Source organism: Dunckerocampus dactyliophorus, chromosome 1 (assembly GCF_027744805.1).
Source record: "Dunckerocampus dactyliophorus isolate RoL2022-P2 chromosome 1, RoL_Ddac_1.1, whole genome shotgun sequence".
Taxonomy (NCBI): Eukaryota; Metazoa; Chordata; class Actinopteri; order Syngnathiformes; family Syngnathidae; genus Dunckerocampus; species Dunckerocampus dactyliophorus.
In genome coordinates, this window is record NC_072819.1 from 1,820,442 (window position 1) to 1,846,818 (window position 26,377).

Genomic DNA, 26,377 nt, shown 5'->3' on the forward strand with positions numbered 1-26,377 from the left:
TCGTATGACAGATCCCGGGGGGGAAATGTTCCAGTCCGACTCCACCAGCTGATTGCAGCCACTTTGGAGAATTAATTTGATTCTATAGCAGACGTTTCAGCTGTGGCCCACAACACAACTCAGTTGAAGAAATATTCTGTGACAAGCACTCAGTGTTGAAGGATCTCAGACCTCTGGGCTCAGCTGGGGAGAGCGTCCTTGGGACATGTGAGCAAACATACATCATAGAAAATCTTATCTTAGGTCTCATGTTATCTTATAAGTCATATGTATTATTTTATAACTGTTTGTAGGCTTTAACTTCCAAGCAGGAGGTTGTCTGTACCATAGGTATGACAAGCATTTGGGGAGCTCCTGGAAAGGATCATTGTTTGATGAGGCTTCCTCTTCAGGTCACCGAAACATCTGCTTCAATAAGCACTCCACTGCTTTGGCTGCGGGACCCACCACCATCCGCAACGGTGACCCAAGTAGAGGAAACCTTTCAATGCAAACTTCTCACATATCTTATATGAAAAGGGCCTGTTTGCAACACAACGTGGGCAGCAGCAGCAGTGAGACGCTGTCTCTCTTTATGGCGCGTTCTTCTCCAGCAGATATCTGCAGCTGTGTGTCAGACCCCACTCGATTTCCTTCCACGCCCTCTCGAGCAAAACAAAAACAAAGTCATCCGGAAACATGGCACACACCCCGTGGCCACGTGGCAAGCAAATAGCGCAGATAAGAGTGCGAGGTGCTTTCACAAACAACGGGTCATTACATTATCTGGTTTTCTGCATCGACAAAAACCCACGACCCACTGAAGACAGCTGCGTGATCCACTCTTTGGTCACGACCCACCAGTTGAGAATCGCTGCTGTACAGTATCAACCTGTGATTTTAAGTCCAACCAACCATCCATCCATTTCTTCTGTTTTCGGGCAGCAGTATCAGTAGGGAAGCCCAGAATTCCCAGTCCAGCTGTGAGACATAATCCCCCTAGCGTGTCCCAGCTGGGCACGCCCGGGTCACCTCATCTCACCTCACCAATGAGGCATCCAAACTAGATGCCCAAGCCACCTCAACTGGCTCCTCTCAATGTGAAGGAAGAGAGCCTCTACTCCGAGTTGTGCCAGGATGGCCAAGCTCCTTACCGTATCTCTTAGGGTGACACCAGCCACCCTATGGAGGAAACGCATTTGGGCCGCCTGTATCCGCAATTTTGCTCTTTCGATCACGACCAAAAGCTTGCGACCACAGATGAAGTTATGAACGTACATCGGCCGATAAATCGATGGCTTAATTTGCCTTCCGGCTCAGTTCTCTTTCCACCAAAACGGTCCGGTACATCTGTGCACACAGGAAGATTTATTTCTGCGATACATTTAGAATGTACACATCTAGTTTTGGACATACAATACTACACATTTGGTGAGAGTTGAGGGCTTCTTCTGTCGCTCCTCCATAAGGCGTTTCTTCTCCAGCTTATATGACATCTGTCACCACAAACTAAGCCCCGCCACACAGCACGCGCCCTCGGAGGCACCGCAGAAACGAAGGCTCCTGACTCGGCACGCAAACCCAGACGTAGAGGCCACAGAAGTCACAGAAGAGACGTGCGATATTTTGACAGAAAATAAATGCTTGCCGGCACAGAAACACACATCACACCGGCCCACAGGCTTTATGCGACCCTGTTTTTGTGTGCGTCTGGTCAGGGAATGAATGATAAATGTGGTATACATCCACAGCCATGTGAGTGTTACGCCATTACCATTATTCTTTCAAGACATATCTGTTAAAAGAGAACATAATTGTGATACACTGCGGCCGGCAACACATCAAATACATCCTTCTAATGAGCTCCCAGGCCACCGGAGTTCAAACCAAACGAGAATGTTTCACTGGGCAGGTGTCAGCATCTGCTTGAGGGCCAATTATGGTTCATGTGGGGGGTTAAGTGTCCCATCTCTGCTGTGTTAATTCTACATTCACGATCAACAACAGCCAATTAACTAGGCTGTGAAGCTGTTGAAGTAGACCAGGGCTTGTTGGAACCTGGAAATCCACAATCCCTTTAGTTGGACTTATTAGCACCAAAGGATACGTTTGTCATACAGTGGTGAGAAAAAGTGTTTGCCCCCTTCCTGGTTTCTTTTTTTTTTTTTTGCACATTTGTCACACTTAAATGTTTCAGATCATCAACCAAATGTAAATATTAGTCAATGACAACACAACTCAACACAAAATGCACTTTTTAAATGAAACTTTTTATTAAGTGAGAAAAAAAATCCAAACCTACATGGCCCTGTGTGAAAAAGTGATTGCCCCCCCCCCCCCGTTAAAACATAACTTAACTGATATTGAGATCTATCAGTGTGGAAAAGGTTAGAAAGATATTTCTAAACCTTTGGGACTCCAGCCAACCACAGTGAGAGCCATTATCCACAAATGGACAAACATGGAACAGTGGTGAACCTTCCCAGGAGTGGCCGGCCAACCAAAATGACCCCAAGAGCGCAGCCACGACTAATCCAAGAGGTCACAAAAGACCCCACAACAACATCCAAAGAACTGCAGGCCTCACTTGCCTCAGTTAAGGTCAGTGTTCATGACTCCACCATAAGAAAGACACTGGGCAAAAATGGCAACAAAACAAAAACCACTGCTGAACAAAAAGAACATTAAGGCTCGTCTCAATTTTGCCAGAAAACATCTTGATGATCCCAAAGACCTTTGGGAAAATACTCTGTGGTCTGACGAGACAAAAGTTGAACTTTATGGAAGGTGTGTGTCCCATTACGTTTGGCGTAACTTTCAGAAAAAGAACATCATACCAAGAGTAAAATATGGTGGTGGTAGTGTGATGGTCTGGGGCGGTTTTGCTGCTTCAGGACCTGGAAGACTTGCTGTGATAAATGGAAGCATGAATTCTGCTGTCTACCAAAAAATCCTGAAGGAGAATGTCCGGCCATTTAAATTTGTTTGATGATCTGAAACATTTAAGTGTGACAAAGAACAATTTTTCACACCACTGTAGATGGAGGCGTAATAGGCATCCTCACGTCTAGTCACATGGCGGAGCCGAATCATGTACCTGCTCTAGTTTTTTTACACCATGGTAATAAAATTATGCTCAACATTATTTCCCTTATGTTTGCCTAAAAATGTGTCAACATTGATTTGACATCATGTGCAATGGCAACAGGTTTACTGTCAAAAAACGGCATGTAATCATCTCTGGTGATAATGACAGGAAGAGTGGCTGAATGAAACTTTCCCAGTCTGGCTACAGTGCTAAAGGTACATTTGCACTTCTTTTTATCTTGATTAAAGATGACTAAAAGCACACGCATTGCTCTTTACAGGTTGTTATGAATGATGACCAACGCTGTTGAGAATAGAAATAAATTAAAAGACTCTAAATGATCCAAAGGTCAAACCCATTTGTGTGCTAGCAAGTATTTCATGACAACTGCAACCTTACGCTAAATATATTATCACAACGCCACCTAAGAGAAAAAGAAATCCGCAAAGTCAAAACAATTGCAGTAAAACTTGACTCCTTTAATAAAAACCCCTTAATTTATTCATATTTCGGGAAAAAAAACAAGCGTTGCTAATTTGAAGTAGTAGTTTACGCCCCACACACAAACACAACACAACCAATAAACAAAGCAGAGAAACCGTGTGGGACCTGACTCAAGCGCATTTTATTGAACGTTTATAACTGTTAAAAACATGTATAAAATTGGTCCTGTTTCAGAAACAAGGCACGCATAGTCAAAGTCAATGTTCAGTGTTCATGTCATCATTAGCATTATCATATATCATCGGCATCATCAGCACGTTCCATCTCAGTATTTATCTAATAGTAGTATCAAGCATTCGCTAATATAAAAACACGTTCCGACGGGGTGTTGGGTTTTTTTTCCCCACAGAGGTTAACATTTTATTCCGAGCAGCAAGACAATATTCATGCAACGACGGGAGTTGAGAAGTAGATGCAAGCTGACAGGCCGACGGGTCTTTTAATAGTAGGTCTCTCGTTCCACCCAACCTGCAGACACAAGTGGAGAAAATGCAGACGTCGGATTGAGATGCCAGGTTTGATGCCAAGAAAATGACTCTCTCCGACTCGACATGAGCTTGTAAAGCAGGACAGGAGGGGGGAAAAGGTTGCTGGAACACAAGATAATAAAAGCACGCTTCATGAGCTCACCTCCTGGGCTGCGTCGGAGGATCAGCTTGCGGATTTCATCATAGATAAAGATGAGCAGGGAGTATGGGAAGGCGCAGAACCACCAGTTGGGCCTGGAAAAACACACGGATATATACACGCACGGTAATTGGACACTGTGCGCCCAGACGGGGCGGTCACGTGACTTCTCCGGAGTCCCACTCACTTGAGAGGGTACATTCTGAGGGCGACGTCCATGCCGGGGCAGTAGGAGAGGAAGGCAGCCAGGGCGGTCTCCTCAAACAGCCCAAAGATCAGGATCTTGTTCCTGGGCAATTCAAACCACATGCTTGCTACTCTTGCCACACATCACAGCCGAGTGATAAGTGCATTTTCACTCACTTCATGCCCTGCTGGAAGACGGAGTTCCTCCTGGTCTTGCAGATGATCAGATCAGCCCACTGGACAATCACAATGCTCACAAAGAAGGCCGTGTGGCAGGTGAACTCCACGATCTTCCTCTGCTCGTAGGTCTACACGTATGTGGACAGGAAAATGAAGACCTGGGATCTTGTGAGACACTTTGTGTGGCCAGCGTTACGGTACTGACCCACTGCTGCCCATAGCTGTCCTCCAGGTCGTTGCAGTACTTGTTGTCCCAGGAGACGCGGATGCCGAGCAGCGTCATCGGCAGAAAGCCATTCTCAGCCAGGATGACAAAGTAGGTAAAGAAGCCCGCCAGCGCCTGGATCATGCCTGCAAGCAGCGACATCATTGGATGACGCCGCAATTGGCAGAAGGAAAAGAAATGGTGTAGAAACTTGTGATGAACGACATATCCTGAAACTACATGCAGGATCAATACGTGATTATGTTAACCAATTAGTCTGGTGGTCTTTTGGGCAAATTAGGGCAACAGTCGTTTGTCATTTCGATGAATAACAAGTCAATGAGTCATAATTGAATCAGATTGGAAACATTTGTTAGTCTTCCAGTACATGAAACGATGAGGCTCCTGTGAGATGAATAACAGTGGAACCTCGGTTTCGATGAAATTTATGTCTCGTTTTTGTACGGCCAATCGGTGCGACTAACAAAACTAGTCAAGTGCCGAAACAAAGCATCCGTGACATTGATGACTCAGTCTCTGTGAAGAATGCATCGGAGTTCTTTTAGAGTTGGGACACGGGCATAAGCAGACTCTACTTCCTGAGGAAGCGTAGGTTCTTCGATGTGTGATGCTGGACATCTTCTACCAGTCTGTGGTTGCCAGTGCCCTGTACTTTGCTGTGGTTTGTTGGGGGAGCAGCACTCGTATGGACAAACTGATCCGGAAAGCACTCAGTTGGAGGCGAGGTAACAGTGAGAGATGGGAGGACACTGGACAAACTGCTCTCCATCATGAACAACCCCACCCACCCACTCCATCGGACAATAGAGGGGCTGCGGAGCTCATTCTCCAACAGCCTCCTCCAGTTCCGTTCCCACAGTGAATGCTACAGGACTTCATTCATTCCACACGCCATCCAGCTCTACAATGCCTCACCTGTCTATAAAAGATAAATCACAACACTGTCTGCCCTCCCTTGTATAAAGTGTACATTTACTTCTATTTACCATATTTCTACACACCATTTGTAAATATGCAAATCTTGTTTATCTTATATTTGTTACAGGTCCAAGTCCAAGACAGATTCCGCTAGGGAATCCTTGAATCATCTTTATTGTGTGTATGCGTGTTTGTGAGGTTTATTTGTTCATAGGATGCACACAGAACAATGAACAACTCTGTATCTGCCTCGTCCTTTCCTCTTTTCAAGCACTGTGCCATGCAATGATGAGGTGTTCAAGCGCACTGCGTATTTATGAGTGTTAGAGACACAGGTTTAACAGATTCATAACAGAAAGTCAGTCAGGAGTTATTCTGTGGAAAAATGTATTCGGTTTTCGTACGTTTCGGTTTTTGTCGGACATTTTAGAATGTCAAAAAACGAGGCTCCACTTTATTAAATTATGTAAAAAAAAATGTAAAAAGCAAAAAAAAGCAATGGAATACTACAGCAAGCCAGCTGTACAGTATCATAGTGGAGGGATGCCATTATCCATAAGGGATGCTTATGTACAGTATATGCCAGTGTGCTTGTGTTTTGTTCTATACAAGGTGTAGTTTGGGACACTCAAACGGGTCAAACCTATTTCTGACTTCATTACCGAAGAGGCGCTTGGCCTCCCATCTCTCAAACACATGGTTCTTTATCAGTGTTGGCCTATTTCTGGTGTGTGCTGCTCTTCTAGTTATCTTGCACCCAGATAACTCGCCACTAGGAGAATCTCACAAGGTTACAGCCCAAGTTCAGCGTAATTAGTTTGGATTATAATTTACCAATCTGTCCGTAGGCGATGCTGATGAGCCTCTCGTTCACCAGTTTGTCCGTTTTGGGGTTTCTGGGCTGCCTTTTCATGATGTCGCTCTCGGCTGCTTCGTAAGCCAGTGAGATGGCAGGAACCTTGACCACAAAGGACGCGACTTAGCTATGCACAGACACAACTCAAGAAGGTGCCCAGGCACCCACCATGTCAGTTCCCAGGTCGATACAGAGGATGGTGACAGTTCCCAGAGGCAAGGGGATGCTGGCGATGATGAAGAGGAGGAACGGGGTGATCTCTGGGATGTTACTGGTCAGAGTGTAAGCGATGGACTTCTTCAGGTTGTCAAAGATCAGACGGCCTGATCAGTCGGAGACAAGCACAAAATAATATTCATCAACAGGGATGCAAACGGAATTCTGTAACCTTATTGGCACCGCTACAGACACACATGGCAGCGTCACAGTTTCAGAAGTAAAACATTTGCCACCAGTATGGATAATATGTAAACAATACCCTTGGGTACAACAGTCTAAGTCAACGAGCATCTGACAAAACATATCGCTGACATCACCAAGAAAGCACACGACTTAAGGAAGCAGAAGGAAATTCAAGGCACTTGGCGTGCCGACTGTAAAATCTGCAGAAAACCAGAGGAAGCAAAATGGACAAACAGTGACGGTGATATCGTGACTACAAGGAAAGGAAAGACAACCCACGAAGACTGGAAGTCACCAACAGTCGACAATCACAAACATCATGCCAAATTCAACAATTTAAAGAAATATTTAATGTATAGACCAATAACCCAATACAGTGTTCCCTCGTTTATTGCGGGGGATAGGTTCCCAAAATAGCCCACAATAAGTGAAATCCGCAACATAGCCAATTTGTTTCCAACGATTCTCTCCGTTTTAAGGCTGTAAAACCCCATCATACACTTTTCTCAGACAGGCATGAACATTTTCTCACATTTCTCTGTTGTTTCAACACTCAGAGTTCAAATGTTAATGATCAACCTACGCATTTCACTCCTCTGACCGTGCCTCTTCGTCCTGGCGCGTTCCAATGTAGCGTTTTTGTATCCTTGGAAAAACATATTGCTCCAGTCGTCGTATTTTACACCTCCTCCTCGTCCTCCATGAACTGAAAATTCATTTACAGGATTCTGTAATGGCGCCCTAAGCCGCGTAACTTAAGCATCTCCACAAGTCCAACTTTTTGTACGATGGCTGGCTTCCTCTCCCTTTTGGGTGCACAACGTTTCGTCGACATTGTGGGTTTTGTCGGGGAGAAAATGTGCAACCCTACAGCGTCCAGAGTCACACGCGGTTAGCTTCTTCTGTTTCTTCTATTGGCCGGAAAAAAAAGAAAAAAAATACTAAAATTGTACACAAAAAAATCCCCGAAACAGCGAGTCCGCAAAAGGTGAACCGCGATGGAGCGAGGGAGCACTGTACTCAATTTGTAGACAAAAATTACAATTTTAATTGTGCTGATTCAGTCAAAATTTTTACTCTGGTATTCAGATATTTATGCTCAATGTTACCGACTTGTTTTATTTAATGTCTCCACTAATTTAAACATCACTATTTATGAACAATTTAATCCCATTTTATTTTATTGATGTATTAATTATTACATTATATTATCATTTTATATTATCTACTATATTTGATTGAATTTTAATCTGAATTTTTCCATTTTTATTCCTTTCTTTTACCTCAACATTGCACAAGCTATCATGATTTTATCTGCTATTTGGTCACGGTGATGTCGAACATGCATCCAGTCTACATTGAAATCCTTCATGTCACAAATCAAAAACTCCACATGTGCGAAAAGGAGTCGCAAGAAGCAAAGCTTACTTAATCCTACCCCTTCTCCGTTTTACATCAATTGCTAACACATTTGTTCACTTCCTGTATTCAACATGCACTAATTCACTATTTATGTTTTTCTTCCGTACAATTAAATAGCTTCTTTGCTATTTGCTTCTTGATATATATTTTTCCCGATGCTTCCTTTCCCCCCCTCCTTTTCGGACATGTGGAATTGTGCAAATGTAACCACGTGATGTTCCTAAATGCAACTTGTTCAGCATGTCTGAAAGCCTGCTCATAAATAAATAATGTTTCATTTGTCAGCTAGGAGGCACCATGTTACCTTCTTCCACTCCTGTAACAATGGAGGCAAAGTTGTCATCCAGCAGGATCATGTCAGCCGCTTGCTTGGAGACGTCAGATCCAGCAATCCCCATGGCCACACCGATATCGGCTTTCTTCAAAGCCGGCGAGTCATTGACGCCGTCACCGGTCACGGCAACTATGGCTCCCTGCAGAGTGAGGAAGGAGCAAAGTGTCGAGGGTAAATGAGCAACAAAGAGTCGGTGCTGTACATCGTGGTGAATTCCACACCTGTCGCTGGCATCCCTCCACTATGATCAGCTTCTGTTGCGGTGAGGTTCTGGCAAAGACGATCTCAGTGTGGTGCTTCAGGATGTCATCGAGCTGCTCGGTGGTCAGATCCTTCAGGTCTCCACCGTGGACGACACAGGCCTTGGCGTCCCTACAGCAAACTTTAGGTCACTTTAACTAATTCAAAGCGCTGCGTGCACTGAAAGACAGCGTATGTGGAATCACGGAAGAAGTGTTTAACGCACTACGGATGAGACAAAGATGAAAATGAACAAATATGTCCTGCATCTGCATTTCCGTCCACCAGTACCTTGGATTTACTTCATTAATTGGGATGTTGAGACGTGCAGCAATGTCCTCAACAGTCTCATTGCCTTCTGAAATGATGCCCACACCCTTAGCGATGGCCTTGGCTGTGATTGGATGATCACCTGTGACCATGATCACCTAAAAAGAAGAAGTGTAGGACTTGATAGAAAGCCAGTAGAGCAATAAAACCTTAGCAACTATCGTCAAGCATCAAAAGCGTACCTTGATTCCAGCGCTCCTGCATTTGCCGACAGCATCGGGTACGGCCGCTCGGGGAGGGTCGATCATGGACATCAGGCCGACGAAGCACAGGTTCTCAGTCGGGAAGTTCACCTCGTCAGTGTCGAAAGCAAAGCCCTCTGGGAACTGGTCATCCGGCAGGTTGAAATGGCAGAAACCTAAAAAACCCCACACAAAACTGCCGATCAGTCTTTTGGTTGCATGATTGCCGAGTTCCACATTTCTATCAGTTCTTACCCAGGACTCTCTCTCCCAAACCGCCCAGTTCTAGGTAGGCGTTCTGGAAAGCGTCTTTCATCTCATCATCCAGAGGCTGCTCTTTGCCCTGGATCATGATGGAGGAGCAGCGATCTAAAATCCTCTCAGGGGCACCTTTCATGACCAGCAGATGGTTGGACTCCGTTTCAGTCGAGGAATTCTTATGAATCGAAAGCTGGTAAACAATAGTTTCTGATGTTAGTTGGAGCATTCAGGCCTTTTCTAATCCTAAACTGTTCTGTCCATCTCCAGGCAAAGGACAATACCTGGTACTTATTGGTGGAGTTGAAGGGAATCTCTGCAATTTTGGTATTTTTCTCCCTCATTTCTTGGACTGATCCGCAGCACAGCTCGATACATTTCAGCAGGGCTGACTCAGAGGCATCACCAGCCACATCCCTCTGGAGGAAAGAACATTACCCACCTGCCATTATCCATAAGTGCAGCTGCAGTTAGCATGAATTGTCTACGGCCGCCATCTCAGAAAGGAAATATCCGTTCCAAGAACCAACTTTTTCATGCAGACCAGAGAGAGTAAACAGCACTTAGAATATTAGTGGTAGATATTTGCTGTTGCAGGACAGAAGTGGAGCCAAAAAACCTTAGAAAGAACATGACCGGGAAAAGGGTACACCAACACCAAGTCAGCATTTCATCGATTTAACAGCACTGACTATAACTGGAAGCAAAAATTCTGGACCAAAAAGATTCTTGTCGCACAAGCTAAGTAAGTCCCTGATGAATATGCGTTCTTCATGTGTAAGACTAGAAAGGCTAAAATCCTACCTTCAGAATTGGAATGTTGCTCTGCTCTGCCAGGAACACGGCGCGGTTACAGAGTCCAGCAATTCTTGCCAGGGCAGCCCAGGTGGCGGAGCTCCTGTCAAAGGAAGTCCCGCTCTGGTTCTCGGTGGTGTCAGCCTCGTGGATCTGGTTGTCGAACCACATGTGGGCCACGGTCATCCTATTTTGAGTCAAGGTGCCGGTCTTGTCCGAGCAGATGGTGGAGGTGGACCCCAGGGTCTCGACGGCTTCCAGGTTCTTCACCAAGCAGTTCTTCTTGGCCATACGCTTGGCAGTCAGGGTCAGACATACCTGGACGGGACAGACCTGCTAGAGACCAGGAAGCCACGGAAGGTTTACAAATGTAATAAAAGAACTCACAGTGACGGTGGCCAGGAGACCCTCTGGTACGTTGGCGACTATGATGCCAATGAGGAAGATGACAGCCTCCAACCAGGAATACCCAAGGATGAGCGAGAGGACAAAGAAGGACACGCCCAGGAAGACGGCGACACCGGTGATGATATGGATGAAGTGCTCGATCTCAATGGAGATGGGGGTGCGCCCAACTTCGAGTCCTGAGGCAAGCGTGGCAATGCGACCCATGACGGTCCGGTCACCAGTGCTGATCACAATGCCGCGGGCAGTTCCTGTTGGTGAGGTTCAAAATAGAGATGCTCAATGTTGGCTTTCTTACCCGCGTGCCGTGTGCACAGCGTTGTGAAAAAGATGCAGGCGCGACTTTTCCCACACGGGGTCTTGTAGGTTTGGGCTTTTTCTCCCTTAATAATTCAAAGTTTCATTTAAAAACTGCATAAAGTGTTCAGTTGTGTTGTCATCGACTCATTTTTAATTGGTTTGACGATCTGAAACATTTAAGTGTGACAAACATACAAAAAAATAAGAAATCAGGAAGGGGCAAACACTTTCACACCACTGTATGCTTCTCCACCCCCCCCCCCCCCAAGTCAGGCTATTGGCAAAGGAAGCCTTTTTTTTTTTCATCAAAAGCAGACCTTGAAAAAGCAATTCATGCGTTCATTAGCTCAAGGCTCGATTACTGTAATGTCTTCTATACTGGAGCAAATCAGTGCCTCCTCCGCAGGCTCCAGTTGGTGCAAAATGCAGCTGCTCGCCTTCTCACGAATGCTACAGTCTATCACGGAGCCATCACTTGCAACATCTCGTTTAAAAAGGCATTTATTCAGACTGGCTTTTGACACGTGATCACTGTAGGCGTTTGAGGTATGTGATTCTGAACATGTGCATCGATTTTTGCTGTGATGTGCAAACATCCGTATCAGTCAAGAGCAAAGTTCGTAGTTTCACCAAAACAATCAACGGTGCTGATGCAGCATGCCACACGTGAATGCAAAAAAATGGGAAAATTTCAAGTATTAAGAGAAGACGCCTTACTCCCCCCCTCGCATATCCAGCGTTTTCATTGCAAATTGCATAGTTACAATCCAAAAGGCGACGCTTGGAAATGATTCCATGGCGTGGACATACCGAGCTACTGTACCACGCTTGTTGCTGTGTGGAGCATGTCATCACGAGCACGCTGATGTCATTATTTGCAGAAAAAACTAAAAACGATACAGCTCCATCATACCCGCGACCCTGGTGAGGACAAGCAGTACAGAAAATGGATGGATGGGTCTCGTTTTCGAACATTTCTAGTTCAAATGGTTCACATTTTCATGTTTTGCTGCTCATTTTTGAACACTCCTAACTTGGAGTGTCACAAGAGTTCGCAAGACTAAAACATAACAAGATTTCTCGTTGAGAAAAAAAAAAAAAAAAGTCCGGGATGATAATAAATTCATTAACAAGTCACACAACTCATGAAAATGAACTCGGCAATTTTGCCCGCCTCAATATATTGGCGTGCGCGTGCGTGCCTGTTTTCCTCGTCTCCCGCCTCTTAAAAAGGCAGGAAGAGGGTTCACTCTGTGCATTGCTTTTAGCACCTTGGCCCATTTGTTCCACAGAACAACGGCGTCCTGTCAGTCATAGTCTCTTTGTCCTGGTGGGTGGAGGCGGGGGCCGCTAGCATACACACACAGAGTGTAACGTAGTAGAAATTTAATTGGTAGATTGCAGTATATTGTCATATATTTTTTGTCTTACTTTTCTTAAATGTAATGCTAAAACCTCGCCTCGTCCTCGTAGAGCCGACCTCGTGTGTAGCGAGCGTCTCTTTGCCTGATACGCTGGAAGCGTAGTTCCTACCTTCCACACAGTTGGTGGAAAAGAAGGCAATGTTCCTGGTCTCCAGAGGGTTCTCGTTGGAGAAATCTGGAGTTCGGGTCTGCGGCTCAGATTCCCCGGTCAGGGAGGAGTTGTCCACCTAAGAATTGACACATCGCCTGTGAATAATGGAGCTCACGCAACAGAAAAGCGGATCCGCTCTTGGGTGTTTTTACCTTGCAGCCATGAGCAGAGATAATTCGTAGATCGGCAGGGATCCTGTCTCCGCCTTTAACCTCTACTAAATCCCCGACCACCACCTCCTCGGCGTTGATGCTCTTCTTTTCACCATCACGGACAACCAGCGCTTGCTATGAAACGGACACAGGGTTGATTTGGTGACAAATGGGTTAATTATGACGCATTCAAAATAAAATCCTTCTTCATGAACAGAAAAGAGGGGCACCTGTGGGACCAGGTTTTTAAAGGAGTCCATGATCTTGGAACTTTTGGCCTCTTGGTAGTAAGAGAAGCAACCAGTGATGATGACGACAGCAGAGAGCACAACCCCCAAGTACAACTGCGAATAAATGTCACACTTAGACACCACTTTCAAGAACAATCTCAGCGCTTTCATTGGCGGCTTGCGGAGCCTTTCATACGTTATCATTGGCGGGCTCATCCTCCATGGCAGCCTGGATACCGTAGGCCAAGAAGCAGAGGATGGCCCCAGTCCACAGGAGCATGGAGAACCCTCCGAACATCTGCACGAAGCCAAACCCCGTCACAACAAGGACAAAATAAGACTCGAGAGTTTGGAGGACGGGGTTACCTGTTTGCAGAACTTGACCCACTCGGGGGTGGTTGGGGGAGGAGTGAGAGCGTTGGGCCCATCTCGGGCAAGATTCTCAGCTGCCTTGGCACTCGTCAAACCCTAACACGGGACAAGGAGGCAGCGGGATGAGTCAGTGAAGACGGTTTTCACCATTTTCACCCACACATCAATCAATCAACCATAAAGAACTCCAAGCTCCAGTTGTCCTGCAGCGCATTGGGAACACGCCAGCGCGCTGGCACATATTCATGTCCAGGGGGACCAAAGGTGCCACTATTCGCCTGGCAACCGGAAAAAAGGGTCATCCCCCTCCTTCATCAGCACGGAAGAGGCGGTGGCGGGAGAAGATAAAGTAGTGTTGTTGAAAAAGCAGGGCAGCGGGGGGCTTCTGCGCCTCATAAATTATTCACTCCCACTGCGTGTGCATGGCCACATGCACACGCAGCGCTCGGAGACCCCACGTTTAAAGGCACTGATTAACTATTCCCCTTGATCACTGCACGCCCTGAGCACATTTGCATGAATAGATGCTTCAGATGGAGCGCACACAATTGGAGGTGGCGAGCGGCCCGCCAGGACGCACAGAATCAAAGAATATGTTTCTGGTTGAAACAAAACAAACAAACAAACACCCTCAGTTGGTAATCATGAATAAATACAGGAAAAACGTGCAGCATCCATGCACCACCCCTGGTCAAACACCCACACCCACGTGTTCAAGTGTTTGCCCCCTTCCCAACCACGTATTAGCTTTGGGGGGCAATCACTTTTTCACACAGGGCCATGTAGCTTTGGATGTTTTCCTCCCTTAATAATAAAAAGTTTCATTTAAAAAGTGCATGTTGTGTTGAGTTGTGTTGTCATTGGCTAATATTTACATTTGCTGGATGATCTGAAACATTTAAGTGTGACAAACACGCACAAAAACACTCCCGCTTGCCGCTTCAGAGCGAGGTGGAGGCGGCCCCACGACAGGCGGAAGCGCGTGAAGCCCGTGAACTCAGAATCGATCATCAGTGATCACGATAATCCAAATAAAATAAACAAAATGGACATTTTTAAAAATGTACGTGGAAAAGCATATTCGGATCAACTTCTACCTTTTTTTTTTGAAATTGTCCAAATATTTCAACTTTCTTCTTCAGTAATCTTTGTAAAGGTTCTTTTTAGAATATTAGGACATGTGCACATTACATTTTTACTTTAGTCTAAAAATGACAACTTTCGTTTGTTTTGTTTCTCATATTACGTACAACTTTACATTTTTTTACTTTTTTTCTTTAAATATTTCAACTCGAAAACGAGAGTTTTCCTCATAATATGAAACGTTTATTCTCATGAAATTGCAACTTTGTCCTCGTCAGAATGCGCCTTCTTTCGCTGAATATTTTGCCTTGTAATTCATCAAAAAATGTTTTTTTCCGTAACGTAATTTCTCAAAAGGACAACTTGATTTGTTGTTTTGTTTTTGGTTAATAACATCTTTTTTCTTTGATATTTCAACTACTAAAATGACATTTTTCCTCTTATTACATCACTCCGGAAAATGACAATTGATTCTTGCTTACTGCCGATTTCAACGTTTTTTTTATGTATTTTATTTTCTTGTTAAATGTGCTACAGGCCAATAAAAAGACAGCCGCGGGCCACAAATGGCCCCTGCATCGCACTTTGGACACCCCTGCTGCCCGTACTGAACAATGGCAATTGAGCTGACTCTAATCTAAGAACCCCCCCCCCCTTTATTCCAAATGTTGATCCGAAATCACAGGAGAACGAGACGTCCCCACTTGGTTTTCTGCAAAAATCTTGAAGTGCCGATAATTTTGCCTTTTCGTACAAGCTTGCCCGCAGCAAACTAGTCCGTTTGTCCTTTACTGAAATCGAGTGCCCAAACACGGGCCCCCCACGCTTTGCCCGTACATTTTGTCGAGAGCACTACTGCTAAATAATAACCTGCCATGGGGCCAAAGACAGATGCGAGGGCCAGCACTTTGACGAAGAAGGTGAAAAAACACAGCAAGTCGTCGTTTGTCATTATTTTGCAGTGAGTCTGAATGTCAAATGTATTTTTTTAGGAGTCGGGAACGGATGAATTAAAAATGACATTATTTCTTCTTTCACGGATCGTCACGAAATTTAGTGGAGACGTCAATCATGACAGGACACACAAAAAAGTCCCAAGGACTCGTGTTCCAAAACCACCAGGAAGTTGGACATTTTGTTTTTCGGCGGCGACTGCGGGGCGAAAACAAGGGGTTGCATTTCCCAGGCACTTTGGCCAAACGAGCCAAATGAACGTCGACGGATGGGCGACGTTATCTTGCGAAGGATTTCAGGCAGTTGCGCATGACAAAGACAGCTGAGCCGAATCAGCTGCGGCACCTCCACGCCGCACACTCATGGCCTGAAAGCAGATCGTGATGCCGGCAACCAGGAGGTGGCGAAGCCAAGCGACACAGAAGGCGGAGAGAAGCGCATCTCACATTGGTGAGGTCTGTTCCGTATTTGCGATTGAGCTCGTCCAGGGTCAGCTTGTGATCATCCTGTGAAGACACGCAGAGAAAAGAAGGCGTGAGCGCCAAGCATCTGGCATTTCCAGCACATCGTCCACTGGCATTTGGGTTTCAATTGGAGGCCCACGAATGAGGGAAGGACGGAAAGCTGGAGAATCAGACACCTACCATGTCCACTTCCTTCTTTAATTCATCCATGTCCTTCTCCTTCTTCTTCCCTTTCCCCTTCTTCTTGCCTCCCTGCTCCGAGGTGGCCGCCAGCTCATACTGCTCTCGTCCTTCCTGGAAAGGAACGCGGTGATGGTGGAAACAAAAAATAAAGAAAGTAAGCAAACCCATTAGAAGTCTAAGCACAGGATCTTTGTGTGTGTTTCCCATAGCAAACATCAGCAGAGGCTAACATCGATCAGGAGTTAAGACTCATCTATAATTCACAGCTGCACAGGGATCACAGGTGTTAGCATGTTTCTCACCAATGAGCCATTTGTCCACCGGCAAGGATACGCCGCAAAGCCGCCATCTTGATTCTTGACGGTGACGTTTTAGACCCAAAATGACCCCGGGGTGCGACACGACCACGCCAAACGGCACACACGTCCTCGGTCATGGAAATATGCTAACTAATATTGTTGCTCAAAAGTTTCCCAGGGAGTCGCTGGAGCAGAGTGTGTGATCCCAGCACATGTTGTTATTGTTGCATGACCCCGCCCCCCCCCAGTCGGCTAAGCTGGGAAAACACTGGTTCTGGATCACTGCGGTCAGATATTAGCCTCTGGACACCCAGGGGCCCCCAGGGGCCATCTGGCTTTGGACAAATAATTCCACAGTGGTTCAGAGGCTGAAGAGAGAACATCGACTGGTTTCTGAGAGACGTGCGGAGGTTCTTCGCAATAAAACCACAATAGTTGCAGATGTTTAGATCACTTTGTCAACAGTACGCAAAGCAATTCACACGTGAGGTCATCCAGTTTGTAGTCTCAAATAGTTCCGACCTCGTTTTCCAAAAATTACGACTTTATTTTGTTTTGTTTCCCATAACATTACGACTAGGCCTGTCATGATAATAGATATAAAAAAAACCCAAGTCGATAACTAGAAAAGCAGTGACAGAGCGCAGACCTCCGCAAAGCACAATAGTTCCCCCCCATATTGTGATTTACACCACAAATATTAGTCCTACATTTATTTTATCTACATGTACATATTTAAATGGCAAATGTTAGCATACCAACAGTGTTAACATGCTAATGCTAGCATGCAAACACGTAGCATAATAGTGCTAAGTGGTTATATATGTCTAGCTATTAAAATGGCTAAAAATGCTACTATGTTAATGTTAGCATGCAAGCACTGCTAACGTGCAAATGTTACCATGCTAACACCTAGCACGATAGTGCTAAATCTTTATATAAACGTCTACCTATGAAAATGGCAAAAAAATGCTACTATGTTAACGTTAACATGCTAGCAATGGTAACATGCTAACACGTAGCATGAAAGTGCTAAGTGTTTATATATGTGTCTAGCTATGAAAGTGGCTAAAAATACCATGCTAATGTTAGCATAGTAGCAAAGCTAACATGTTAATGTTAGCATGCTAACACCTAGCATGATAGCGCAATCTACCGGGAAGGCCCCAGTTTAACCCTTTGGTTTTCAAGGTGAGCGCATGAATATCGACGACCGACACGGACAGTTTTCTCAGATATGTCATATGAGAATGAAGTTGTCAGTTTACAAGAAGTCAAATTTATGAGGGAAAAAAAGTCGTAATATTACAAAAATAAAGTCCTAAATTTACAAGAAAAAGGAAATAAAATATTAGGAGACTAAAGTCATCCATTTATGAGGGAAAATTTCATTATAAAAGAATAAAGTTGAAAATTTACAAGAAAAAAGTTGTAATATAGGGAGAATAACGTCAGAAATGTATGAGAAAAGCCTTTATATGAGAATAAAGTCAAATTTATGAGAAAAAGTCATTATTCATTATATGAGAATAAAGTTGGAAATTTCTGAGAAAAGTCTTCATGTGAGAATAAAGTCAAATTTATGAGAAAAAAAGTCGTAATATTACAAATCAAGTCGTAAATTTACAAGAATAAAGTGGGAAATTTATGAGAAAAAAGGCTTTGTGAGAATAAAGTCATATATTTATGAGAAAAAAATGTTATGATGTAAGAATAAAGTTGTCAATTTCCAAGAAAAAAGGTGTAACCTGCCTTCCAGGCATTGGCTGAGGCAGCTATGAAAAGGGGGGACTTATGCGGCCGTTGGGCATGTGGAGGGGGCGGGGCAAGGAAGGCGGACGTGAGAAGGGCTAGCTAGCTGTGCTAATCTAGATGCTAAATGCTCAACTGCTCCGTTTTGCTGCGGCGTTATAAATAAAAGCTTGCCTGAAGCAGGAGGAAAGTTTCCTTCCTTCCCTAAGAGCTCTTTTGTCCATTTTGTGCAGAACGAACACGGGAAAGGTCAGGACGCATATTAGACGGTACTTTTCACTGGCAGAGTTCCGATGAACGGACCTGTTTGGTGTCAAACACACAAGCTGTTCATTCAGCTGTGCCGGACAATGCAGACTCACACACGCACACACACACACACACACACACACACACACACACACACACACACTCCTGGGACTATGCCCGGTTGCTACCGGTGACCAAAGCCACGCCTCTGGAGATATGTGAATGGACAGTCTGTCACATGTTTTAACCCCTCCCCTCCCCCCTTTCACTTCCCCTCAGCCATCAAGTTTCTGTTTAACGGGGGGGGGGGGGGGGAAAGAAAAGTGTGTTGGGTTTTAACACTCGCATCACGTCCCGTTCGGCGCTCAGCACTCCCGAAGGCGCCAGATGAATCAATGGCTTTTGTTGCTGTCGGGGCAGCTCGCTTCATGGGAACGAGATTTACGCAACCCGGCCTTCAAAACAGCGACACTTAATGTGAAAAGCATGCGGAGGAAGGGAGGAGGAGCTACCACGCGGGCTTTAGCTCCGAAATCTGCTTTCTCTCGGCCGGCATTTCCTCTAAAAAGGCACAGTAAGACCAGACCCCCCCATCAGAATGAATGAAGCCAATAAATAAGAGCTTTGACTTTCCTCAGCCTCGGCCACGCCTCCTGGACATCACTGGCCGGGAATTGCATCATTCCGGTTCTGGTTCAGGAGAAAACAGGCTGAGCATGGTGTTGGACGGGGGGGGGGGGGCCAGGAGAGTGTGTTCTGTCACAGTCGAGGGGCGGCGTGTGACAAAAACTCCCGCACGACACACAATGACCGCAAAGTGGAAGGAATGTAAAAGCCCAGAAGAGAAGTGGGGGGGGGGGCAGGTAGGAACAGAGGGGGAAACGGAGTGTAAGGATTGGATGTGAAGGTGCAGTCGGGGTGCCCCTTGGGCCGGGAATACATGCGGCCCCCGGCTGACATGCTGGGTCAGTTCATATCGCCTTCCATGGCGACGTGAACGTGGAAGCTACCAAGCGAGAGCGTCGTAGTGAAATTTTAACACATGCACACGCAGTTCCGTTCCAAATGTGACAATTGCAAATCATTCATGGTGTTATATTTGTAAATAAAGACTTATTTTGATGGAACAACAACAAAAAAAAAGATGGTTTTCTCCCCGTTTTAGTCAGGAACTGATATTTTCCTGAAACGTACCGACGTTCTACTGCTCATTACTGAAGAGCAGAAAAAGGTAGAAACAAACTTTTTTTTCCTGATGAAAGACGGGAGTGTAATGTTTGGGTCGCCATAGAAGCAAATATTCTGCGTGCCTTGAAAGATCAGTCAAAATCGTCTAAAATGGGCGGTGCTGTGCCTGATGTCTGGTGGCGTGTGCGATGTTTGACTGCGGATGCTAAATGTGCTACAGTACGTTTGAATGCTTAAGTTTTGCTGTTGGAACCACAGATGAGCATCATCATCATCATCATCGCCTTTCTCTTCTGTTGCGTAGTGCATCTCGCCACAAAGCTGGCACAAACGTCCTAAAATGGCGGCCGCGGCCCACAATGCATTCTGCGATCACGTGCATGTATCACATGATTTTGTCTTGTGCACGTGAATATGGCGGCGCCAACAAACTGGACGGTATTTCAGACGCCAAGCAGAAATTGTGGTTGTTAACCGAAAAACGCGCTAACCGGTGCGGATGTTAACCAAGGTACCACTGTATAAGACGCATTCAAAGACGCTGGGATGATGTGTAGTATTCTATACTGGCCACTAGGTGTCTGTAACGTTCTTGTAATGTTCGGTGAGACACAGAAGCACCAGACTTGATTGCCGGAACAACAGGCTTGTATTGCAGGTTTGAATGATCTCACAAGAGGCACAACAATCCAATAATCTCTAACACGGGCTGTGAAACGCATGATGAGCTCAAAACTCTACTTTGAGCCCCTGACGTCACTTCCTGTGTGGTCACAAAAGACCCCACAACAACATCCAAAGAAGTGCAGGCCTCACTTGCCTCAGTTAAGGTCAGTGTTCATGACTCCACCATAAGAAAGACGCTGGGCAAAAACAGCCTGCATGGCAGAGTTCCAAGACCAAAACCACTGCTGAACAAAAACAACATTAAGGCAATTTTGCCAGAAAACATCTTGATGATCCCCAAGACCTTTGGCAAAATACTCTGTGGTCTGACGAGACAAAAGCTGAACTTTTTGGAAGGTGTGTGTCCCATTACATTTGCCATAAAAGTAACCCCGCATTTCAGAAAAAGAACATCACAGCAACAGTAAAATGTGGTGGTGGTAGTGTGATGGTCTTCAGGACCTGGAAGACTTGCTGTGATGAATGGAAGCATGAATTGTGCTGAAGGAGAATGTTGGTGACCTCAAGCTGAAAGCAACTTGGGTTCTGCAGCAGTTTTTATCCCTTAATAATGAAAGGTTTCATTTAAAAAGTGCATTTTGTGTTGAGTTGTTGTCATTGACTAATATTTACATTTGGGTCTAATAATGTTAAAAACTGCATTTAGTGCTAAATCGGGGAAACACTCGTCCAGTTGAGGAGGTCCTCCTACACCAGACTTGCCTTGATGTCCCTTGGCTTTCCCCCAGAAGAGGGTGGGGGGTGTTCAATCCCGACTTCGCTTCATTGTAAGAGAGACTCGTGCAAAAAGGTCTCGTTGCGTTAAATCCCCGTAAGAGCGGCTTTTTGACTTTGGAAATATTGGACTCTTTCAATCCCCAGATGGCCGCGGTTACGTAATCCCTACGCTGGCCAAACGATATCATGTATGGAAGCCAGCGTTAGGAATGCTATGACGTGCACGTGGAGAATTTGCGTGGGAACTTCAGTTTGCTTTATCTTCACGACACTTGTTGGGATGCTGCGTCTGATGGGTTTTTTTTTAAGGGCACTAAATCCTTCCCCAAGTTGGCAGCGGCAATGCGGCAACTGCCAGTCTCCTTACACCCCCCCCCCCCCCCCGTTCTTTCCCAGCTCACTTGCCATGCCTGTTTACTGCAACTCCAGGCCGATGTGGGAACGTATCACCTCCAGCGTGAAGAAAGAGCCTAGAAACAACAATCCTCTGGCTCTGACCACCCGCCTCCTCACGCCAGGAGAGCTGTGTGGCGGCGATCATGTCTTCCAAGCGTGGCTATTTGAGAGGAGCTGGAGAGGAGGCTCTGTGGGGACGTCGATGGGGGCAGGGCATGCCTTTCCCCACATAAACAGCGGCGGCTATCGGCCCCGGGATATAGGAAGGACGGCTGCAGATTTGCAGGAGCTTCATGAAGCGAGACCGGGGAGCCAATCTCGTTCTCCACGTCCCCTGAGCTGCAGGCTGCAGCCATCATGAGTGTTTGTGGTGCAGGCATGGTGGGGCGTGGCAACTTCATCACCAACATGTTTTTGGACAAATGAAAAACACACTCACAGCTGACTTTGCACAGCTTTGCCGCCTGTTGATGTGACCCAAGACACTCGCGATGTGATGCAAAGTATCCACCTCCACTCGAACAATGAATGGGTTGGACCTCAAGCGGACACCTCCCTTCCCACCAGAACCACAGCTGCACTAAAAATGCCCCACATTTCACAGCCCGGGAAGAACCGAACCACCATTGAAGAAGAAAGTGCAGCATCCCGCGTTACGCAACAGCACCGATTTAATGATGCAAACTTAGTGTCGAACGCCGCGAGGATTTGCAAACACGGAAGTCCTCCAAGTGCTCGGACGCCAAAACCAACCAAAAGAGCCCCTCGTGTCCTCTCACAGCCTCACGTTAAGCATTCGCTGCGTTTTCATGAAAGTTCTAAGTGAAGTGGAAGATTTAAGAAGCGGTACTCACTCCTCTTCCCATGGCTGATGAGACGACGTTGTTTGTCCCCGCTTGGAATTCACGCGCAGAAATCCACCTCAGAATCAGAGATGATTCCAAAACATGTAAAGGCGACTTGTTTGTGTGTGTGAGTTTGGATTTTTTTGTTGTTTATTTTGTTTCCCCAAATCTTCAGCACGTGTCGGCCCCCTGCGCGAGCTCGCAAGCCGCCTAGGCAGACCCTCGGGTACTTATAGACGGCGTTCCTTCCATTGTGACGTCACGCAGCTCGCCATGGCAACCCCACGGTTGAGGGCGGGGCGTCCTCGTTGATTGGGCGTTTTTCTTGCTTTCCCTCTCCCTCTCTCTCTCTCTCCATCCATCTCGTGGGTCACTCATTAAGCGTTGAATGATATCACTTGAAGTGGCAGCAATTCTTACAGGAGGATTTTGGAATTATTTCACACACACGCGCACACACACGCTGATTCATCCGCACCTCACCCGGCCTGACAGCTGGTGCGCGTGGCGCTTTGCGTGCAGCCAGCTTGCTTGTTTCCAAATTCGCATTCACACGTCTGTTGAGAAAACCGAGCTGCGGGGCCCACCTGCTCATGGGTTCCCACCCACCGGGCTCCCCGAACAGCGCACAACTGAGCGTGCGTGCCAAATTGTACGTTGGCAAAGCTCGCGCTTGACGAGTGGATCGCCAAGCAGCAGCGACCCTGTACGCCTCCCGCTTGATCGCTTCCGAAAGGTTGACCCCCCCACCCCACCCTGCCGCCCCTCTGCTCCCTGTGTATGCTAATAGACCTTATCAACCGGACCGGGGGGAGCAAAAGCGGGCCTTTTCAAGATAACCTTCAACCCAGCCGTGCATTCCGTGCGGCCGCGTGCCAGAGTCACTGAACGCGACCCCCAGGTGGACGTAATGCACAGATGGATGCGCAGCCCCCCCCCCCCGCCCCACACACACACACACACACACACACACAGCATGAGCGCATGCATCCGTGTGGTGCGTTTTTGTTTTGCATTCACATGCGCGCGTCAGTTTGTCTCTAAAAATAGCACAGATTTTATTTAGATGTCGGAGAGAGAGGGGGGAGAGAGAGACTGAAGGGGGCTCGCAATTGAGTTTCCATAGCAACAGGCACGTTCAGGGGCTTGTGAACGGAGGATGAAGGCATGATAATGTCAGCCTCCTTCTCGCTCTTTCTCTACGCCCCCCCCCCCCCCCCCCCCCCGCACCCCCATCGGTGGTACAAGTCAGTAAAAAAAACACTTTGTCGCGTTTTTACAGCAGCGCCTCATCTCACGTGGATCAAGTGTGGCTTCCGGAGGTGTGAATTCGTGCAGGGGTGTCCAAAGTGCGGCCGGGGGGGCTTTTAAGGCTGTTTTTCATTTCAGTTGAACAAGAAAACTTGAAAATGAAAAAAAACCTGCAGTCATTTTAAAAGGTAAATCAAAAATATGAAGGAGAAAAAGTTCATTTAATTGACAAGAAAACGTCCTAAATTTCTGAGAACGACGTCGAAATATGACGAGAAAATGGAGAACATTTTAGTGGCGTCAAGTTAAAATAGATATTTTTAAATGCTTGTTGTTGTAAGATTAAAATAAACGAAACAAAACAAAACCATGAATAAAGATGTCATTTTTGGGAAATCAGGTTGGGGAAAAAAAACAGCAGCCGATATGAAGTGGAAATTAAAAAGTCGTATTCTAACGAGAAAAAACAGGAAAAATGATGTCGTTTTAGTAGAATAAAGTCAAAATAATACGACAACTTGTTGGATTAATATTACAACTTAAAAAAAGTTTTCCTTTAAAGTTGTAATATTATGACAAACAAACAGAAACAATGAATAAAATTACAATTTTTGGAAAACTGGGTTTCGGAAAACGTTCTAATTTTATGAGAATAAAGTCAAAATATAAAGAGAAAAAAGTTGTAAATATAAAAGAAAAAGTTGTGATATTATGAGGGAAAATGAGTAAAAAGAAGGGAAAAGAAGTCGTAATTTACGATAAACAAAAAAACAACATATGAAGCTGGATTTTTGGTCAATTAGGTTGTGAGAATAAAGCCGAAATCTGACGGGAATAAAGTGGAGAAGATTCACGAGAAGGAAGTAAAATAGTTGGAAAATTAAAAACACAAAAAAAACAGCAGATTTGGAATTTTACGAGAATAAAGTCAAAATATTAAGAGAAAAAAGTCTTAGCGAGGAAAAAAAGCTGCAATATACAAGGATAAACTATTTTTATGAGGCGCAATAAAGTCATTTTAGCAGCAGAAAGTTGAAATACGAAAGAAAAATGACGTTTTTTAAAAAGTTGTAATATTAGGATCAACAAAAACAACCTTTAAAGGTGTCATTGTTGGAAAAAGATGTTGCGGAAAAAGTTGTAATGTTACGAGAGTAAGGCCAAAACATTATGGGAATAAAATCATAACTACGAAAATTGGGAAAAAAAACAAACTGGAAAAAGAAAAAAAAACCCAGAAGAATTAAAAAAAAAAAGGCTTTTTTTATTTTAAAAAGTTGCACTATTATGAGACACAAACACAAAAAAAACATTTTTTGTGTTTGTCTCTCATAGGTTAGGTTGTGTTGCACTATTATGGAAAGAAAGTCGTAATACTCCCAAAAAGGCAAATACCAAAAGACTAAAAAGAGGCAACGCTGTGCTGCTGTTTTGCTTGGACTTCTAAGCGTACCTTGAGAAAACATGGACGTTGCATCCTGTCGTTCACTACGTGGTCCTCGCTGAAAGTGTTTGGATGGCCCTGAATTAGCGTTCCATGCTGCAGTGTGTGTGAACCTGGCCATCATGCCCCCACAAAGAGGGACCATGGTGCCTTCATGATGACCAAGGCAAACAGAGTAGATAGCAGTTCATTTTCACTGAGGGCCTCTTTGCATCAGTGCTCGGCAGGCAAACACTGGCCCTTGAGATAATGGACACGCACACACGCCCGCCTGACAAGCTCATTCTTTCTGCTTGTTGCAGATAACGCTGACACGATTAGCACATCGGATGATCAATGTGCTAACAGAATCTCGCTCAGTTAATGATTTGAATGTTTTTCGGTCACTTAGCTTAGCTGACACTCCTCACTTGCTGGGCTCAACTTTTGAGGAGCAGCTGAGGCAGATGATCGTGCTGCTTGTTGACCAGACATGACTCGCCGGTGCACAAACGCTGACCCTTCAAACAACCTTCCACATGTCCAGCTAGCAAAGAGCTCATAGCGCGGACCTCCGCCAAACGCCATAGTTCCCCAATATTGACATTTACTTCATAAATATTACTCCTGCATTTATCTTATCTACATATTTAGATTGCTAATGTTAGCATGCTAGCAGTGCTAACATGCTAACACCTAGCATAATAACGGTTTGTTCGAAAATGGCTAAAAATCCTACTATGCTAATGTTAGCATGCTAACACCTACCATGGTAGTGCTGTCTTTATATATGTGTCTAGCTATGAAAATGGCTAAAAATGCTACTATGGTAATGCTAACATGCTAACATTAGAAAGCCAATACCTTGCATGATAGTGTTAAGTCTGTGTGTCTACCCATGAAACGCTAAAAATGTTAGTATGTTAACGTTAGCATGCTAGCAATGCTAACTTGCTAACACCTAGCATGATAGCACAATGTAGGCTAAATGTTCCGAATGAGCTGAGAACTTTGACTTTGGAACGGTCTGAATCAGTTGAGAAATGCGGAAGTAGTCGCAGGAAATAAACTAACTAACTTTGGGAAAAGTTTGAAATTCAGATTTTGGATCACATCCCAAAAATTTGATCAGTTCTTCCATAGCCCATTTCTGACAATTCCTGAAAATTTCATTCAAATCCATTCAGAACTTTTCAAGTTAATTTCTAACACAAACAAAAAAAAACAGATAAAGGCTGGCAAAAACGGAACCTCCACGCTGTGCTTGGCGGAGGTAATCAAGCAAAAATAAAGGAATTGTAGACAAAAAGAAGTTGCAAACAACC

At 45.2% G+C, this 26,377-nt stretch overlaps 1 protein-coding gene across 1 annotated transcript; it reads right to left on the minus strand.

Moving 5' to 3' along the window:
• Positions 1–3,668: 3,668 nt before the first annotated feature.
• Positions 3,669–22,714, minus strand: LOC129169486 (sodium/potassium-transporting ATPase subunit alpha-1). Its single transcript, XM_054756004.1, has 23 exons — positions 22,388–22,714; positions 16,243–16,356; positions 16,045–16,104; positions 13,556–13,657; positions 13,386–13,487; positions 13,190–13,303; positions 12,960–13,094; positions 12,766–12,883; positions 10,915–11,183; positions 10,537–10,845; positions 10,017–10,151; positions 9,730–9,925; positions 9,475–9,650; positions 9,254–9,390; positions 8,944–9,094; positions 8,693–8,861; positions 6,733–6,887; positions 6,543–6,666; positions 4,770–4,915; positions 4,562–4,692; positions 4,386–4,487; positions 4,202–4,293; positions 3,669–4,039 (listed from the first exon to the last, which is right to left on the minus strand). Exons 1-23 carry the CDS (start codon positions 22,397–22,399, stop codon positions 4,011–4,013), a joined length of 3,078 nt encoding a protein of 1,025 aa, XP_054611979.1. The 5' UTR covers positions 22,400–22,714; the 3' UTR covers positions 3,669–4,010.
• Between the last annotated feature and the right edge of the window lie 3,663 nt (positions 22,715–26,377).